Here is a 20,995-nt window from a genome sequence, read left to right on the forward strand (position 1 = left end):
TTTCAAAAGTCAGGCCTGTGAGGCATCATGCACTAAATCTCTTATCGAAGACATAGTTTTATAATCAACACCTCAACATGATGTATGCAGTAAGGCATTAAGTATGCTAGGATATGGAATGACAGTATTACGAAAAGGATAGTGTGCTACTCACCATATAAAAGACATGCAGAGTCACAGTCAGGTACAACAAAGAGACTGCAATACGTTTGAACTTTTGGCCAAAAGGCCCACTTCTAAAATAAAAAAAGATACACACATTTACACAAGCTGAGGCAAGGACCAGAGGCAGTGGTCATGTGTGTGCGAGCTGTGTCTGTGTGTGTGTGTGTGTGTGTGTGTGTGTGTGTGTGTGCGTTTTTTTCTACTTTAGAAGAAGGCCTTTTAGCCAAAAACTCAAATGTACAACAGTATTTTTATTGTGCCTGCCTGTGACTTAGTCTCCTTTATATGGTGAGTAGCTATCTATCCTTTTCATAACACTGTCATTATTCCATACTGGGTTTTCCAATGTACGATATGTAATGAGTCAGTACACTTCCTCAGTGAAAAATACAGCACCATACTGACAGTTAACATGATTTCTTACATTAATCCCCCCCCCCCCAAGCATATAGTGATTTATTGTTAACTGATTAGTCTCCCCCCCCCCCCCCCACACACACACACACTACCACCACTCCGAGACTCATGCACATGTGGTTGCGCGCGCACACACAAACACGCACACGCATGTTTCTCAAACTAGGAAGTTCTCTGCAATGTTTTATGTTTAACCCTTATGCATGAGTGGTTGGACACAGAAAACGCTTGAAACATCTCTGTGAAGTCGTTTCATAAGACACTTGTCGAATTCGGTACAACTTATTCACTTTACTACCTGATTTTAGCTCAATTCATGAACTCTTCCAGAAAGTCTGAGCACTCAAATAAGGCCTATTTAATATTATATGTGTGTTTTAATGTGGGGTTTCAGTTTCCTTTTGTGGGAAACACTGAGTTGGTCATCATCTGCTGGGAGCAGACGATGTTGCTTCTCATTCGAAGAAGAGCACAGGATGACCAACTTAGGTTTCCAATACCTGAACAGAGAGGTTTACCCATCTTAGTCAAAAGCTGTGTCAAAGGCTGTTTTGGTGTGTGAGGTTGGTGACGGAGGGCTACCCCACTGGTAGCTTCTGCTGCAGGGGGAGCTAGGTAATCTCGAAAGAGAAAGCGACACTCTTCGGTGAACGCTTCGTGAGTATGGATCGTAGCTCTTAAGGGGGGTTTCAGCTGACAGGAAGCAGGTTGAAGTAGGACTTCATTACGGTTAACTGTTGAAATACTTCAGAACTTCAGCTTAACTGGAGCGTGTGAAGAGAGTTATTTTTCGAATGGGCCATAATTATATTGCTTTAAATAGGCGATTTTTGGGTGTTTGAATTGAAAGTGTGGAAGTTACTTTGTTCATTTTGAACAACGATGAAGTAGAATTTCAAATGGTAAATCTGATTAGGAAAAGCTGGTTAGGATCACTTCAACCATACGTGAGTGTAATACTGTGTCAAAGTGAGTATGTTTTTTAATCTTATATTTTTTGGAAGTTGCTTTTGTCTTTGTGCGTCAATTTTGTGCTATGTCTTTGGTAATCAATAACCCTTCTGGTCCACCATGGCACCGCAACAAGCTTTATTTTGACAGTTTGCTTGTTTAATGAGTATAATTTCGGCAAGAATATCTGTTCTTTCATGATCTTTCTACAAAGCAGCACAACAGTTTAATTCAGAATGCACCACATGCTCTAGTTTGGCCGTTAGTATGTTGAATAATTATCACACAACCTCGTGCATTGGTTAAACCTCTGTCCAGAATAGTGCATGCGTAGAATCATAATGCGAATCTCACCGAGATATTTTTATGGTATGAATGCAAAAGAGATGATAGTATCATTGTCTCCCACCCCCGTTTTCTGTGTTTCTTCTTGCTGTAGTTAAATTATGCTCTGTTACATTCTCACGTAATTCTTACTTAAATATTTCTACTCAGGCATCAGTTATGTGTAGTTAGGATGTGCAACCAAATACTTAGATACAATAAATAATCTATGATAAAGATAAATTCTGTGGTGCTGATCTTACTCCAATTTCCAATCCTGAATTAATCAAGTTGCTTCATGCACGACATGGAGTGCTATTTATCTGGCTACTTAAAGAAATTTGCATACTTGTAACTAAATTATTAAAGCAATTAAACCAATAATTTTCCAGCTCCGTTTTTTTCTAAATGGTTAGGAAGGGCTTGGGCTGGTGGCGACCCTTAATTTCTGAATTTTTATCATTATTTGTGTGAGAAAAGCAGCTAGAAATGCGAGATAATGTATATGGCTCGATGAGCAACGCCGTAAGGATAGTAATATGCTACACGATTCCTCAAAACAAATACAAGAACGTATTTATTAAAACAGTATTATCAAATTATGATGAGTCTGGTGGCATGTAATGAGTAAGAAAGTATTTATTATGATAATGTGACTCTCACTTTAGTGCATGAAATACAATATTATAAATTATGTTGCAATTTTTTTGAGAGTAAACAACAAATTTTCTATTTACTGTGTTTGAACCAGAAGTTCTGCTCATTAAAAATACCCCTACACTGCATTTTTGCAAATACTTTTTGAGCATTTTCCATGCAGCTTTTACTGTACTCATCTGGATGTGTGGGTTGTTTACTCTTATCTCCACATGAGGTCATAACGTTTCTTGTCCTAGTTAATTGAGGAAAATTCTCCTTTTATCAGATTGCCTTCCTAGTAGTTGGGATGTTGCTGGGAAAGAAAACGGAGTATTTATGAGTGCTACACCCATTACATTTGTCCGTAAGTCAAAAGGCTATCTTCTTGATTGTCTTTTGTACTGAGAATCAAATCATGATTTAGTTTTATTACTGAATAAAACCATGTATGACTCCTTTTTATGTCCTCCATCTACTGTGGCACTTTGGTGCAGAGAATTGGGAAGTATGTATCTTTGTTCTTTCTGGGCACATAACCTACAGCTGTAAAACTGTCTTCAAAATCATATGATGAGGATAAAAATTCTATGGCCATAGAAGCCTCAATTTCTTGTGGAATGTTCTGATATTTTGTCTCAAAGGCCACACTGCTCTAACATTTTCCTGCAACAGTTCTTCAAATAACAGAATGCATGTGCAAAGGTTGTCCATTTTAATATTTTTTGAGATTCCTCTCAATGTCTTTGTTAGTGTTATTACTGCATTAGAAGCAACACTGGTCTTTTCTCTGGTCAGAGTTCCAAAAATTTATTCACTTTTTCAGGCATAATATTCTGCCAATTTTTTCTTCATACTATCAATGTGCCTATCTTCTAAATCAATACAAAGCTTGATCCTTTAGCTTTCTTTGTGAGAATTCCCATGCTCTTCTATTGACAGCTATGCGATCTGTTACTGGTTCAGATGGAATTTTCATCAAGTTGTGCATGATGACTGTGTATTACTTCACTGAGTTCTAACACAGTCAATAAAGAAATCAGCACTTCTGTAGTCCGTCTTCACTTAGAATGTTGGCAGACACAGATTCATTAACCTGGTGACCATCAGTGTCCAAATCACTGTCATTTTCCTGATCAAAAAGTGCTTCACCTTCAAGCCATTCAGAAATAGTTAGTTAAATTCTGGTCACTTGTGCCGACTTCAAATGATGTTTCTTCGATTGTAACATGCAATATGGAATCCATGTTATAAGTGTCTTGCATAATTATTCTGTTCATGAATTAATACTAATGCTCATCCGCAACAATTTTGGTGTATAGAAATACATCTCCCTTGTAAAAAGTATAGGTATGCCAAACTGTTCATTGTTGTCAGTAATCTTGCCAACATAAAGTGCCATCCTGACTAAAGATAAATAAATAAAATGTTTGAAATGTGGCTTGTTCGCTAAGAGGTCTAAGGAACCCTGCCACACATCACCCATTTAGAATTTCAAAATTAATAAAGAAAAAAAAAGTAATTTTACTTGCACCAAGTAATGTTTTTTATAACTAAAGTCAACAGTATTTCCAACGCATACACAGAAAGTAAACTACTATAACCGACTTTTACAACAATTTATTGATAAAATGGAAGGCTACCGGTTCCAAAAGACTTTTGTTATGCATCCACAAGTTAATGCTATGGGATGTTTTATGAATAAATGATTTCAAGAATTTATTTTTAGTCCATTAGAACATGCAGAGAGCACTCAGTAGCACTACAGGCTTTTTGCACCAATGAAATTTCTTTTAAATTTTAGTATAAAGTGACAACACACAAGTTTCGCTTTAGTATATGTCAGTGAAGCGGATAGTGCTTCCTTTAACACTGGTTACTGTGTAACAGCGAAAATGGTATGTTATACTATATTTGTATTTTAAATGGATAGAAAAATGTTTTGTCTCTTTAATATTGTAAATTAGCATTAGAATTCATACGTATATTTCTTTAACAGAGCTGAAAATGGGCTAAACTGCCCAAAACAGGTAATTTTAAGATGATAAAACAGCAATTGACAGCTGAAAATAAGCGTATTTTGTAAAACAAAAACAGTTTAATTAGACTTAATGTTCTCTTTTAATACATTCTTGCCAAGTGTGTCTAGATTGACTGGGCAGCTGCTCTCCATCCCAACCCTGTTGCTACAGCTAATGTCTTTTATAAATAATTAGTCACAATAATAAACAGGACGAGAAACTTAAAAGGTCATGCTTTTTCAGCAGGGCATATTTGTAACTTGCATTCACTCAACCATCCAAACTTCAGACTGATCTTTCTGGTTTGCTTCCTTTAGCAGAATTTCTTGTGAACTAGTCATGGCTTACTTAACATCTACTGATAAATTTTAGTTTAAGTTGCATTGCAACTGGTCACAGTTCTAAGTACCATTTTCATATTTAATGTAAATACTGATGTTTAAAATGTAAAAAAAAAATGTAATATTGAATGACACAAATTATCATTATTTCACACAATCACTTCATCTATTAAAAACTGTACTGGTAGTACCTGAAATTGGTAACGAGGAGTCTCTTCCCTATCCAGTTCTTTTATTGTGTATATCCAACCACTCTTTTCATCAACAGTGAGTGGAAGATCACTTGCTGGCCTGCCTGCTTCATCTCTGGGAGCTATGCTGTACTGTATTGCAGCATTTTCACCTTCATCAGTGTCAAATGCCTGTACCTGAAAAGCAAAGAAAAAAATATTCAAAAACCATGACTCCACTGTATTACTTCTAGAATACAATCTCTGTGTTTCACTTCAGGAATAGTTACTATTTACCAATGTTGCAACTTCATTAAATGCATAATTAGCAGGTGATAAAAATTTTGTAAAACAAAGGATCATTCTAAAAGTTTTTAAGAAGAAGCAAACATTTAGTTCAGAAAACATGAGTGCAGTGTTATATAACAAAAATAGTATAATCATTGAAAATGTCAGAGAATGGTTACTGGAAACAAAAGTGAATCTCTGCGACACTTTTTTGTTACCTTTTTGAGATAGTCTCTCTCTTGTCCTGACAAATGTGTATGCTGGACAAACTTTGATTTGTATGAGAAGATGAAGCAGTATTTTGTGTAATCTACATGCAAAATATACAGTAAAAAACAAACAAGAGGTTGTGAATTAATTCATCATACGATACTGCAGTCAGTATCAGTTGCAAACCAAGAAAACTTAGCAACATTAATGTCCGATTCATCTCCATTAAGACTAACACAACAATGGAATTGTGACATAATAGACGTTACGGGGTTGTAATAGACCTTACAAGGGTCAGAAGAAATTAAAAAGATAAACAGTCCAACTTTGCAATATTTACAGACACTGGACTGTGTGTGTGCATGGACAAACTGATATATGGAGCTTCTTAAGACAGGAATCACCAGAGCCTCATAATATCATGTAAAAATAGTGTTTCAATTAATAGTGTATGGTTGACTTTTACATATGAAATGTTTCCCTGTAAGATCATCCACAACATGCCTATATAATTTTATTAATTAATTATACATACCAATCACATAACTATGAAAAAGCTCACTTGAGTCAGATACAAATAGTGGTGTGGTTGTGCAACCACAGAAACAAATTGTGATTATTATGATATAAGAAGTAGTTTAACGGTTAAAACGATGCATTATGCAAATGGTCTCAATGTGAGAATGAACTTAACTTGGTAATAGAGGGAAACATTCGACGTGGGAAAAAAACCCACATCCTTTCGTCTTTCCCTCTCTTTCCCTCTTTCCTGACGAAGCAACTGTTTGTTGCGAAAGCTTGAATTTTGTGTGTATTTTTGTGAGTCTATCGACCTGCCAGCACTTTTGTTTGATCGATAGACACACAAACAAACACAAACATAGACACAAAATTCTAGCTTTCGCAATCAACGGTTGCCTCGTCAGGAAAGAGGGAAGGAGAGGGAAAGACAAAAGGATTTGGGTTTCAAGGGAGAGGGTAAGGAGTCATTCCAACCTGGGAGCGGAAAGACTTACCTTAGGTGGAAAAAAGGACAGGTATACACTCGCACACACACACACACACACACACACACACACACACACACACACACACCCATCCGCATATACACAGACACAAGCAGACATGCTCTGCTGTGTCTGTGTATATGCGGATGGATGTGTGTGTGTGTGTGTGTGTGCGCGCGCGAGTGTATACCTGTCCTTTTTTCCCCCTAAGGTAAGTCTTTCTGCTCCCGGGATTGGAATGACTCCTTACCCTCTCCCTTAAAACCCAATCCTTTTGTCTTTCCCTCTCCTTCCCTCTTTCCTGACGAGGCAACCGTTGGTTGCGAAAGCTAGAATTGTGTGTGTATGTTTGTGTTTGTTTGTGTGTCTATCGACCTGCCAGCGCTTTTGTTTGGTAAGTCTCATCATCTTTCTTTTCAAATATATATATATATATATATATATAAACACAAACATACACACAAAACTCTAGCTTTCGCAACCAACGGTTGCCTCGTCAGGAAAGAGGGAAGGAGAAGGAAAGACAAAAGGATTGGGTTTTAAGGGAGAGGGTAAGGAGTCATTCCAATCCCGGGAGCGGAAAGACTTACCTTAGGGGGAAAAAAGGACAGGTTTACACTCGCACACACACACATATCCATCCACACATACACAGACACAAGCAGACATGTCTGCTTGTGTCTGTGTATGTGTGGATGGATATGTGTGTGTGTGCGAGTGTAAACCTGTCCTTTTTTCCCCCTAAGGTAAGTCTTTCCGCTCCCGGGATTGGAATGACTCCTTACCCTCTCCCTTAAAACCCAATCCTTTTGTCTTTCCTTCTCCTTCCCTCTTTCCTGACGAGGCAACCGTTGGTTGCGAAAGCTAGAGTTTTGTGTGTATGTTTGTGTTTATTTGTGTGTCTATCGACCTGCCAGCGCTTTTGTTGGGTAAGTCTCATCATCTTTCTTTTTAAATATATTTTTCCCACGTGGAATGTTTCCCTCTATTATATATATATATATATATATATATACACACACACACACACACCTAAAAACAAAGATGATGTGACTTACCAAATGAAAGTGCTGGCAGGTCGACAGACACACAAACGAACACAAACATACACACAAAATTCAAGCTTTCGCAACAAACTGTTGCCTCATCAGGAAAGAGGGAAGGAGAGGGAAAGACGAAAGGATGTGGGTTTTAAGGGAGAGGGTAAGGAGTCATTCCAGTCCCGGGAGCGGAAAGACTTACCTTAGGGGGAAAAAAGGACGGGTATACACTCGCGCACACACACACATATCCATCCACACATATACAGACACAAGCAGACATATACAGAGGCAAAGAGTTTGGGCAGAGATGTCAGTCGAGGCGGAAGTACAGAGGCAAAGATGTTGTTGAATGACAGGTGAGGTATGAGTGGCGGCAACTTGAAATTAGCGGAGATTGAGGCCTGGTGGATAACGGGAAGAGAGGATATATTGAAGAGCAAGTTCCCATCTCCGGAGTTTGGATAGGTTGGCGTTAGTGGGAAGTATCCAGATAACTCGGACGGTGTAACACTGTGCCAAGATGTGCTGGCCGTGCACCAAGGCATGTTTAGCCACAGGGTGGTCCTCATTACCAACAAACACTGTCTGCCTGGGTCCATTCATGCGAATAGACAGTTTGCTGCTGGTCATTCCCACATAGAATGCGTCACAGTGTAGGCAGGTCAGTTGGTATATCACGTGGGTGCTTTCACACGTGGCTCTGCCTTTGATCGTGTACACCTTCCGGGTTACAGGACTGGAGTAGGTGGTGGTGGGAGGGTGCATGGGACAGGTTTTACACCGGGGGGTGGTTACAAGGGTAGGAGCCAGAGGGTAGGGAAGGTGGTTTGGGGATTTCATAGGGACGAACTAAGAGGTTACGAAGGTTAGGTGGATGGCGGAAAAACACTCCTGGTGGTGTGGGGAGGATTTCATGAAGGATGGATCTCATTTCAGGGCAGGATTTGAGGAATTCGTATCCCTGCTGGAGAGCCACATTCAGAGTATGATCCAGTCCCGGAAAGTATCCTGTCACCAGTGGGGCACTTTTGTGGTTCTTCTGTGGGAGGTTCTGGGATTGAGAGGATGAGGAAGTGGCTTTGGTTATTTGCTTCTGTACCAGGTCGGGAGGGTAGTTGCGGGATGCGAAAGCTGTTGTCAGGTTGTTGGTGTAATGGTTCAGGCATTCCGGACTGGAGCAGATTCGTTTGCCACGAAGACCTAGGCTGTAGGGAAGGGACTGTTTGATGTGGAATGGGTGGCAGCTGTCATAATGGAGGTACTGTTGCTTGTTGGTGGGTTTGATGTGGACGGACGTGTGAAGCTGGCCATTGGACAGGTGGAGGTCAACATCAAGGAAAGTGGCATGGGATTTGGAGTAGGACCAGGTGAATCTGATGGAACCAAAGGAGTTCTTCTTCACTGTGAGTCCAGATCATGAAGATATCATCAATAAATCTGTACCAAACTTTGGGTTGGCAGGCCTGGGTAACCAAGAAGGCTTGCTCTAAGCGACCCATGAATAGGTTGGCGTACGAGGGGGCTATCCTGGTACCCATGGCTGTTCCCTTTAATTGTTGGTATCTCTGGCTTCACAAGTGAAGAAGTTGTGGGTCAGGATGAAGCTGGCTAAGGTAATGAGGAAAGAGGTTTTAGGTAGGGTGGCCGGTGATCGGTGTGAAAGGAAGTGCTCCGTTCGAGAAAGTGGTTGGTGTCTTTGATGAAGGTGGGAGACTGCATGTAATGGGTTGAAGGTGTTGATCTACGTAGGCAGAGATACGTTCTGTGGGGGCTTGGTAACCAGCTACAATGGGGCGGCCGGGATGATTGGGTTTGTGAATTTTAGGAAGAAGGTAGAAGGTAGGGGTGCGGTGTGTCGGTGGGATCAGGAGGTTGATGGAGTCAGGTGAAAGGTTTTGTAGGGGGCCTAAGGTTCTGAGGATACCTTGAAGCTCCGCCTGGACATCAGGAATGGGATTACCTTGGCAAACTTTGTATGTGGTGTTGTCTGAAAGCTGACGCAGTCCCTCAGCCACATACTCCCGACGATCAAGTACCACGGTCGTGGAACCCTTGTCCGCCGGAAGGATGACGATGGATCTGTCAGCCTTCAGATCACGGATAGCCTGGGCTTCAGCAGTGGTGATGTTGGGAGTAGGATTAAGGTTTTTTAAGAAGGATTGAAAGGCAAGGCTAGAAGTCAGAAATTCCTGGAAGGTTTGGAGAGGGTGATTTTGAGGAAGAGGAGGTGGGTCCCGCTGTGATGGAGGACGGAACTGTTCCAGGCAGGGTTCAATCTGGATAGTGTCTTGGGGAGTTGGATCATTATGAGTAGGATTAGGATCATTTTTCTTCATGGCAAAGTGACATTTCCAGCAAAGAGTACGAGTGTAGGACAGTAAATCTTTGACGAGGGCTGTTTGGTTGAATCTGGGAGTGGGGCTGAAGGTGAGGCCTTTTGGTAGGACAGAGTTTTGGATTGGGAGAGAGGTTTGGAGGAAAGGTTAACTACTGAATTAGGGTGTTGTGGTTCCAGATTGTGTTGATTGGAATTTTGAGGTTTTGGAGGGAGTGGAGCTGGAAGTGGGAGATTGAGTAGATGGGAGAGACTGGGTTTGTGTGCAATGAGAGGTATACGACTTCCTCAAATCCTGCCCTGAAATGAGATCCATCCTTCATGAAATCCTCCCCACTCCACCAAGAGTGTCTTTCCGCCGTCCACCTACCCTTCGTAACCTCTTAGTTCATCCCTATGATATCCCCAAACCACCTTCCCTACCCTCTGGCTCCTACCCTTGTAACCGCTCCCGGTGTAAAACCTGTCCCATGCACCATCCCACCACCACCTACTCCAGTCCTGTAACCCGGAAGGTGTACACGATCAAAGGCAGAGCCACGTGTAAAAGCACCCACGTGATTTACCAACTGACCTGCCTACACTGTGACGCATTCTATGTGGGAATGATCAGCAACAAACTGTCCATTCGCATGAATGGACACAGGCAGACAGTGTTTCAAGTTGCCGCCACTCATACCTCACCTGTCATTCAACAACATCTTTGCCTCTGCACTTCCGCCTCGACTGACATCTCTGCCCAAACTCTTTGCCTCTGTATATGTCTGCTTGTGTCTGTATATGTGTGGATGGATATGTGTGGATGGATATGTGTGTGTGTGCGCGAGTGTATACCCGTCCTTTTTTCCCCCTAAGGTAAGTCTTTCCGCTCCCGGGATTGGAATGACTCCTTACCCTCTCACTTAAAACCCACATCCTTTCGTCTTTCCCTCTCCTTCCCTCTTTCCTGACGAAGCAACCGTTGGTTGCGAAAGCTAGAATTTTGTGTGTATGTTTGTGTGTCTACCGACGTGCCAGCGCTTTCGTTTGATAAGTCACATCATCTTTGTTTTTAGATATATTTTTCCCATGTGGAATGTTTCCCTCTATTATATTCATATTATTAATTTGAACCCAACAATTACGTTTGTTATTGTCACTGTTGCATTTCGAAACCTTTTCTATCGTCTTATTTTCTCTTTTTGTTTTTGCCAGTAGTTTCACTTTGCATTCACCTTCTCCTTTTTACCGTAATCTACTACACAATTTTATCCCGCCTATATATACTCAATAATGCGTCACCCACTTCCAAACCATAACCAAAAATTTTTTTTTCTGCTTTCAACACTACCGCTGCTATAAAATCCACCGTTTCTAGCTCACAAACAGTTCCTTTCACCTATTAAACAACCATTTCGGCTAGTTCTGATAACTTTCGCTTTATTTCCATATCCGTTTTTCCCACATCACTGATAATTTTTAGCCGCTTCCCACAGGTTTTAACGTCATTATTTCTTCGCCAGACAATTGTTAGCCTCATTTTCATAATCTGACACCACAAAACCACTCCTTTTAATACATTTACACGCAGTTTTTTCGAAATTTTCCCGAATTTCTCCATCCTTTAACGTGGATTGGCGGCAACACAACCACCTAACCTTTGTGCACATTGTTGTCTACCAACCCAAGTTCACCACAGGATCAACCAACACTTTTTCACCTTTTTTCACAACAGATCTCCAGTTACTTTCTCCAGTTATTTTCATTTTCATTTCAACCTCATGTTACACTTTCCACCTTCTAATACCATGTCACCCTCACAACACCCCCACAACGACCCCATTAAGTTTTATTTACATTCCCTCCACAAACATGCCTTCACCCTAGCCAGATTACGCTCGCATATTTTATTTTCTCAGGCTTGTCTGACATTTGGCATTACCCCCAAAGGCCTCACACTTAAAGTTCCCATCTCTGGCTGCAACCCTTCTTTCCATCAGTCCCTAAACCAGTTCCAAACTGAACAATCCATTGCCCTCACCCACCTAATCCTTCAACTACACATCAACTCAGCCAATGAACACACCCGTCAACTCCTATCCTTAATAAAAGTCCTGAATCTTTCCTCTCCCACATCCACGCCGGCTGTTCAGAGCATCCTCCTACAGGCCAAACGCAAATTAGAACAGCATGCCACTCTTCACCTCGAAAAACTATCCAATCTCCTGGTTTCCCACCTACGGAAAGGCAACTCACTCACCCTTCACAACCTTTCCAGCAAACCTCAACCTCCTCTCATTGAACACAAACCCAGTCTCTCCCATCTCCTCAATCTCCCACTTCCAGCTCCACTCCCTCCAAAACCTCAAAATTCCAATCAACACAATCTGGAACCACAACACCCTAAGTCAGTAGTTAACCTTTCCTCCAAACCTCTCTCCCAATCCAAAACCTCTGTCGTATCCAAAGGCCTCACTTTCAGCCCCACTCCCAGATTCAACCAAACAGCCCTCGTCAAAGATTTACTGTCCTACACTCGTACTCGTATGTGGCTGAGGGACTTCAGACAACACCACATACAAAGTTTGCCAAGGTAATCCCATTCCTGATGTCCAGGCGGAGCTTCAAGGAATCCTCAGAACCTTAGGCCCCCTACAAAACCTTTCACCTGACTCCATCAACCTCCTGACCCCACCGACACCCCGCACCCCTACCTTCTACCTTCTTCCTAAAATTCACAAACCCAATCATCCCGGCCGCCCCATTGTAGCTGGTTACCAAGGCCCCACAGAACGTATCTCTGCCTACGTAGATCAACACCTTCAACCCATTACATGCAGTCTCCCATCCTTCATCAAAGACACCAACCACTTTCTCGAAAGCCTGGAATCCTTACCCAATCTGTTACCCACGGAAACCATCCTTGTAACCATCGATGCCACTTCCTTATACACAAATATCCCGCACGTCCAGGGCCTCGCTGCGATGGAGCACTTCCTTTCACACCGATCACCGGTCACCCTACCTAAAACCTCTTTCCTCATTACCTTAGCCAGCTTCATCCTGACCCACAACTTCTTCACTTTTGAAGGCCAGACATACCAACAATTAAAGGGAACAGCCATGGGTACCAGGATGGCCCCCTTGTACGCCAACCTATTCATGGGTCGCTTAGAGGAAGCCTTCTTGGATACCCAGGTCTGCCAACCCAAAGTTTGGTACAGATTTATTGATGATATCTTAATGATCTGGACTCACAGTGAAGAAGAACTCCAGAAATTCCTCTCCAACCTCAACTCCTTTGGTTCCATCAGATTCACCTGGTCCTACTCCAAATCCCATGCCACTTTCCTTGATGTTGACCTCCACCTGTCCAATGGCCAGCTTCACACGTCCGTCCACATCAAACCCACCAACAAGCAACAGTACCTCCATTATGACAGCTGCCACCCATTCCACATCAAACAGTCCCTTCCCTACAGCCTAGGTCTTCGTGGCAAACGAATCTGCTCCAGTCCGGAATCCCTGAACCATTACACCAACAACCTGACAACAGCTTTCACATCCCGCAACTACCCTCCCGACCTGGTACAGAAGCAAATAACCAGAGCCACTTCCTCATCCTCTCAATCCCAGAACCTCCCACAGAAGAACCACAAAGTGCCCCACTGGTGACAGGATACTTTCCAGGACTGGATCAGACTCTGAATGTGGCTCTCCAGCAGGGATCCGAATTCCTCAAATCCTGCCCTGAAACGAGATCCATCCTTCATGAAATCCTCCCCACACCACCAAGAGTGTTTTTCCACCATCCACCTAACCTTCATAACCTCTTAGTTCATCCCTATGAAATCCCCAAACCACCTTCCCTACCCTCTGGCTCCTACCCTTGTAACCACCCCCGGTGTAAAACCTGTCCCATGCACCCTCCCACCACCACCTACTCCAGTCCTGTAACCCGGAAGGTGTACACGATCAAAGGCAGAGCCACGTGTGAAAGCGCCCACGTGATATACCAACTGACCTGCCTACACTGTGACGCATTCTATGTGGGAATGACCAGCAACAAACTGTCCATTCGCATGAATGGACCCAGGCAGACAGTGTTTGTTGGTAATGAGGACCGCCCTGTGGCTAAACATGCCTTGGTGCACGGCCAGCACATCTTGGCACAGTGTTACACCGTCCGAGTTATCTGGATACTTCCCACTAACACCAACTTATCCGAACTCCGGAGATCGGAACTTGCTCTTCAATATATCCTCTCTTCCCGTTATCCACCAGGCCTCAATCTCCGCTAATTTCACATTTCCGCCACTCATACCTCACCTGTCATTCAACAACATCTTTGCCCCTGCACTTCCGCCTCGACTGACATCTCTGCCCAAACTCTTTGCCTCTGTATATGTCTGCTTGTGTCTGTATATGTGTGGATGGATATGTGTGTGTGTGTGTGTGTGTGTGTGTGTGTGTGTGTGTACCCGTCCCTTTTTCCCCCTAAGGTAAGTCTTTCCGCTCCCGGGACTGGAATGACTCCTTACCCTCTCCCTCAAAACCCACATCCTTTCGTCTTTCCCTCTCCTTCCCTCTTTCCTGATGAGGCAACAGTTTGTTGCGAAAGCTTGAATTTTGTGTGTATGTTTGTGTTCGTTTGTGTGTCTGTCGACCTGCCAGCACTTTCATTTGGTAAGTCACATCATCTTTGTTTTTAGGTATATTTTTCCTACGTGGAATGTATATATATATATATATATATATATATATATAAAAAGAAAGATGATGAGACTTACCAAACAAAAGCGCTGGCAGGTCGATAGACACACAGACAAACACAAACATACACACAAAATCTAGCTTTCGCAACCAATGGTTGCCTCGTCAGGAAAGAGGGAAGGAGAGGGAAAGACAAAAGGATTTGGGTTTTAAGGGAGAGGGTAAGGAGTCATTCCAATCCCGGGAGCGGAAAGACTCACCTTAGGGGGGAAAAAGGAGGGAAAAAAGGACAGGTATCACTCGCACACACACACATATCCATCCTCATATACACAGACACAAGCAGACATTTGTAAAGGCAAAGAGTTTGGGCAGAGATGTCAGTCGGGGCGGATGTACAAAGGCAAAGATGATGTTGAAAGACAGGTGAGGTACGAGCGGCGGCAAATTGAAATTAGAAATTAGCGGAGATTGAGGCCTGGCGGATAGCGAGAAGAGAGGATATGCTGAAGGGCAAGTTCCCATCTCCGGAGTTCTGACAGGTTGGTGTTAGTGGGAAGTATCCAGATAACCCGGACGGTGTAACACTGTGCCAAGATGTGCTGGCCGTGCACCAAGGCATGTTTAGCCACAGGGTGATCCTCATTACCAACAAACACTGTCTGCCTGTGTCCATTCATGCGAATGGACAGTTTGTTGCTGGTCATTCCCACATAGAACGCTTCACAGTGTAGGCAGGTCAGTTGGTAAATCACGTGGGTGCTTTCACACGTGGCTCTGCCTTTGATCGTGTACACCTTCCGGGTTACAGGACTGGAGTAGGTGGTGGTGGGAGGGTGCATGGGACAGGTTTTACACCGGGGGCGGTTACAGGGGTAGGAGCCAGAGGGTAGGGAAGGTGGTCTGGGGATTTCATAGGGATGAACTAAAAGGTTGCGAAGGTTAGGTGGACGGCGGAAAGACACTCTTGGTGGAGTGGGGAGGATTTCATGAAGGATGGATCTCATTTCAGGGCAGGATTTGAGGAAGTCGTATCCCTGCTGGAGAGCCACATTCAGAATCTGATCCAGTCCCGGAAAGTATCCTGTCACAAGTGGGGCACTTTTGGGGTTCTTCTGTGGAAGGTTCCGGGTTTGAGGAGATGAGGAAGTGGCTCTGGTTATTTGCTTGTGTACCAGGTCGGGAGGGTAGTTACGGGATGCAAAAGCTGTTTTCAGGTTGTTGGTGTAGTGGTTCAAGGATTCCGGACTGGAGCAGATTCGTTTGCCACGAAGACCTAGGCTGTAGGGAAGGGACCGTTTGATGTGGAACGGGTGGCAGCTGTCATAATGGAGGTACTGTTGCTTGTTGGTGGGTTTGATGTGGACGGACGTGTGAAGCTGGCCATTGGACAGGTGGAGGTCAACGTCAAGGAAAGTGGCATGGGATTTGGAGTGGGACCAGGTGAATCTGATGGAACCAAAGGAGTTGAGGTTGGAGAGGAAATTCTGGAGTTCTTCTTCACTGTGAGTCCAGATCATGAAAATGTCATCAATAAATCTGTACCAAACTTCGGGTTGGCAGGCCTGGGTAACCAAGAAGGCTTCCTGTAAGCGACCCATGAATAGGTTGGCATACGAGGGGGCCATCCTGGTACTCATGGCTGTTCCCTTTAATTGTTGGTATGTCTGGCCTTCAAAAGTGAAGAAGTTGTGGGTCAGGATGAAGCTGGCTAAGGTAATGAGGAAAGAGGTTTTAGGTAGGGCGGCAGGTGATCGGCGTGAAAGGAAGTGCTCCATCGCAGCGAGGCCCTGGACATGCGGAATATTTGTGTATAAGGAAGTGGCATCAATGGTTACAAGGATGGTTTCCGGGGGTAACAGACTGGGTAGGGATTCCAGGCGTTCGAGAAAGTGGTTGGTGTCTTTGATGAAGGATGGGAGACTGCATGTAATGGGCTGAAGGTGTTGATCTACGTAGGCAGAGATGCGTTCGGTGGGGGCTTGGTAACCAGCTACAATGGGACGGCCGGGATGATTGGGTTTGTGAATTTTGGGAAGAAGGTAGAAGGTAGGGGTGCGGGGTGTTGGTGGGGTCAGGAGGTTGATGGAGTCGGGTGAAAGGTTTTGTAGGGGGCCTAAGGTTCTGAGGATTCCTTGAAGCTCCGCCTGGACATCAGGAATGGGATTGCCTTGGCAAACTTTGTAAGTAGTGTTGTCTGAAAGCTGACGCAGTCCCTCAGTCACATACTCCCGACGATCAAGTACCACAGTTGTGGAACGTCTGCTTGTGTCTGTGTATATGAGGATGGATATGTGTGTGTGTGCGAGTGTATACCTGTCCTTTTTTCCTCCTTTTTTCCCCCTAAGGTAAGTCTTTCCGCTCCCGGGATTGGAATGACTCCTTACCCTCTCCCTTAAAACCCAAATCCTTTTGTCTTTCCCTCTCCTTCCCTCTTTCCTGACGAGGCAACCATTGGTTGCGAAAGCTAGATTTTGTGTGTATGTTTGTGTTTGTTTGTGTGTCTATCGACCTGCCAGCGCTTTTGTTTGGTAAGTCTCATCATCTTTCTTTTTAAATATATTTTTCCCACGTGGAATGTTTCCCTCTATTATATATATATATATATATATATATATATATATATATATATATATATATATATATATATATATATATACACACACACACACACACACACACACATACTTTTACATTCCCGAAATTAACATTTTCCCACCATTTATGACATTTTTTATCAGTCCCATCAAACTTCCTGTGCCCACAATGTTAATTTGCACCTGATTTTGTGTCAGCATATTTATAACTTTCTTGTAATTTACGCATTACAAAAAAATGATGCTGGCCCAATGTTGGCCGTCCAGCAGTGTTTACAAATATTTTGTGGAAAAGCTTCTTAATACCAGCGCACTCTATTCAGTGGATCTGAACTGGTAAACTTGTAAAAGTTGGAACAATTCATGCCGTATCTCCTGCTGCTGCCAAGCTCTACTTGGCGTTGTGGCTGATGGGAGTAACTACGTTTGTTCAAATAAAGATATCATGACCAATCACAACAATTTCCAAACTGTATGGCCACTTGGAGCACTAGTTGACACTGTCATTCACTTTGCGTAGCTAAAATGTTTTTAGTTAAACACAGCACTGGTTACGAATCTTATTCATGCTGAGCAAAATGTGTTTCGAGAATTTATTCTTGTTGTCAAGTGCAATATTTACGTACCATCAAACAGGGTGATTTCGTATGGTTTTGGCGTTATTTTGATTGTAGCTTTCATATATATTGTTGGATTAAATTGATTGTTATGGAAGTCGTAGGGTATATGTGTAACGAATAAAATATTCGTTACACATATTTATCTGAGGCAGTTAAATAAAGTGTCCAAAGTCACCCCATGGATTGGGGTGATTCCGGACACATGTGCTTTTTAAATCTCTGTCCGAAGTTACAGTATATAGAGAGCGAATTCGGACAGTTACTGCCTTTTTTTAAATTCTACATGCTTTTTATTTCATTTTGGTGACATTTTACACTTTTTAAGGTAGCCCTTTGTTACGAATAAGTCATATGGAATGATATAATGAATTTTATATATTACAGATAAGTTTATATTTTGCAAGAATTTAAATAAAAATATTTTACAGTTCTTAACTGAAGTATTAGAAACAGACAGAAACAAACAAAGTATTTTAACTAAAAGGTCAAAATAATTTTTCTCATTCATCATTCTAAATTAAGTTGCAAACACTTTAAATAAACATTGTCTTCGAGTCTAAAGCACATCTTCTCGAAAAATGAACATTCCTCTCTTCTCAACTGGTGTGGGAAGTATTCTCAAAATTTGCATTTTTTGGGTTGTGTCTTCATCGGGCACATTAGGAAACACAAATTTGTTTTTACTGTTCTCGTTTGGGCGCAAGAATTTCACACTTACTTCTGTAGCACCAACATATGTGGCCACTCCAACATACTGCCTTGTTTGCTCCTTGTTTCCACATTTACCGTATTTACTCGAATCTAAGCCGCACTTTTTTTCTGGTTTTTGTAATCCAAAAAACCACCTGCGGCTTAGAATCGAGTGCAAAGCAAGCGGAAGTTCTGAAAAATGTTGATAGGTGCCGCCACAACTAACTTCTGCCGTCGAATGTATGTAGCGCTACACAGGCATCCTTTGTAGGCACAAAGATAAATACTGGCGCCAAAACCTCTGTGTCAGTAAATAAAATTAAAAAAAAAAAAAAAAAAAAAAAAAATTGGAAGATGAGCATTTTTCTCCGCCCGAGTTTCGACCACTGCATTTTCATACATTATCCAACAAAGTAAATACAAATTCCGTATTGTTCATCTTCGAATTTCAATGTACTACGAAAATCCGACTGGTAATACTGGGATTTTTGTCAATATGGCCAACTCTACGTTCTGAATTTTTTCCTACCTGTGAGAAGAGATGGTTGCTAATAGGAACCTGATGAAATGTGAATCACATGCAGTATTCTCTTCACCACAAGAATAATACGAATATAAACATTTTGCCATGTATTCTTTCGTGTTTGCTTCTATCTCATTTAAATCCTGTCTGCCAAATAAACTACGAAACTAGAGTGAGACAACAGCAAACACGGAAGAATATACGTATCGTGTCATGTTTATATTCGTATTACTCTTATGCCTAATAGTGATACAGTCAGAAATGAAGCACGGCAACTGACTAGATTTTTAAATCTAAGATGAGTAATTTCTGTGCAGAATTTGATGTACTAAAGAAGCGGCCGCAAAGATTTTCAAACGGAGAAAAATTTTCACCAAACTTTCGTTCAGAACATGTTATATCATACGCAGTCTATTATTTGGTTCTTGTTGATCATTATCAAAGAAAGCAGCAGTGTAAGTAACAACAAATAGCAGTCTCTTGCCATTGTTTCGCTAATGTGACGATTCCTCTCTTTTTTTAATTGTAGGCGGCGGTAGCGCGCACAAAAGCAAGCCATGCCGCGAGCAGGGACAGGCCGTAAACACGCACTATCAGAATGCGACAAACAATGCATGACACAGTATAGTAATGCATTTTCAGCTTACAGTGACTGACGTAAACACCTATAACATTGAAAACGGCTCTTATCAGATCAAAGCAAAATAAGCAATCGATTCAAACCAGACGAAGCACGTGAAAAAGGAAGGGTATCCGTATAAATACGGACGGAGCAGCTGACGCATAGCAATGGCTACCTGGTAAAGCTTAACTGCTAAGCTTTCGACTCGAACCAAACTACTGTAGCTGTATCGTCATTCATTCGACCTAAATTGTGTCTCATATTACAATGGACCAACTTTGTTTCCATTTGGAGGTGCGGCCTAAAACTTTTCTCGCCCCTTGAATTTCGAGTCTCAAATTTCAGGTGCGGCTTAGATTTCGGAATTTTTTTTTTTCCCCTTATTTCGAGTCTCATATTTCAGGTGCGGCTTAGATTCGAGTGCGGCTTAGATTCGAGTAAATACGGTATATTTGTACTCTGCAACAAGAAAAGCATTTCCTTCAGCAGTAAAACTTCATTGGATGATGTGTTGTTTTCACTTTCACTACTGCTAGAAGCAGTTACTTCTTTCAGCACTGTTTTCGTTTCCTTGAAAATCTCGACCAGTGATTGATTTTCCAGGTTGAACGTCTAGTTTCCGGTGGCAGCAGTGGGAGCTACCAAGCTTATTTGGAGAATAACAAATTTCTTTGAGCATTTCTTCAAAACTGGAAGACCATGCGTATGCGTTGCTTTGCTGGCTCTCCTCATTATCAGGCAATTTTCGTAAGACATGATCTGGATCAAAAGGGATTAGGCCCATGGCACGAAATCCACCCTTTTTGTTTTCCTTGGCATTTGCTGAAATCTTAGTCAGTGTCTGCTTCAGAAGAGATGGGAAGGCATCCCTGGAAATGGTCCCACGAGTGTGTTTCTTCCAATCAGTTAATACAGTTCACCACGCTGCTTTCATTGGCCTGAAGAAGCTTACATCAAGCGGTTGGAGGAGGTGCGTGCTATTGGGGTGAAGGAGAATGAAAGAAATATTGTTCTGCTTACACTCTTCAATAACACGGAAAGACACGTGACTGGATAAGTTGTCTCCAATCATGACTGTTGGCCTGTTTTGCCTCTTCAAATAAGGCCAAGTGATTGTAAAGAACCAGTCTTCAAATACTGACAGGTCAAATCATCCAATTTTGTTCCTACTGAAACGGGTTCCTTGTGGTCCACCTTCTTGCCACGTGTCCCACAAATGCTCTGATTTGTAAAGGATGTACAGAGGAAGCAGTTTACCATCAGCACTAGCTGCCATCATTATTGAGACACTAGATTTTGATGATTCCATCACTTTTTCAGCATGCTTACTCCCTCGTTTCTTA

At 42.3% G+C, this 20,995-nt stretch overlaps 1 protein-coding gene across 1 annotated transcript in view; it reads right to left on the reverse strand.

Annotated features, from left to right (window-relative positions):
• LOC126116362 (protocadherin-like wing polarity protein stan) overlaps nucleotides 1-20,995 on the reverse strand; it is a 365,097-nt gene that overhangs the window by 304,493 nt on the left and 39,609 nt on the right. Inside the window, exon 5 of the mRNA XM_049915035.1 lies at nucleotides 5,047-5,223. Coding sequence (XP_049770992.1) covers nucleotides 5,047-5,223 — 177 coding nt within the window. The remainder of the gene's footprint in view (nucleotides 1-5,046; nucleotides 5,224-20,995) is intronic.

This window comes from Schistocerca cancellata, chromosome 1, assembly GCF_023864275.1.
Source record: "Schistocerca cancellata isolate TAMUIC-IGC-003103 chromosome 1, iqSchCanc2.1, whole genome shotgun sequence".
NCBI lineage: Eukaryota > Metazoa > Arthropoda > Insecta > Orthoptera > Acrididae > Schistocerca > Schistocerca cancellata.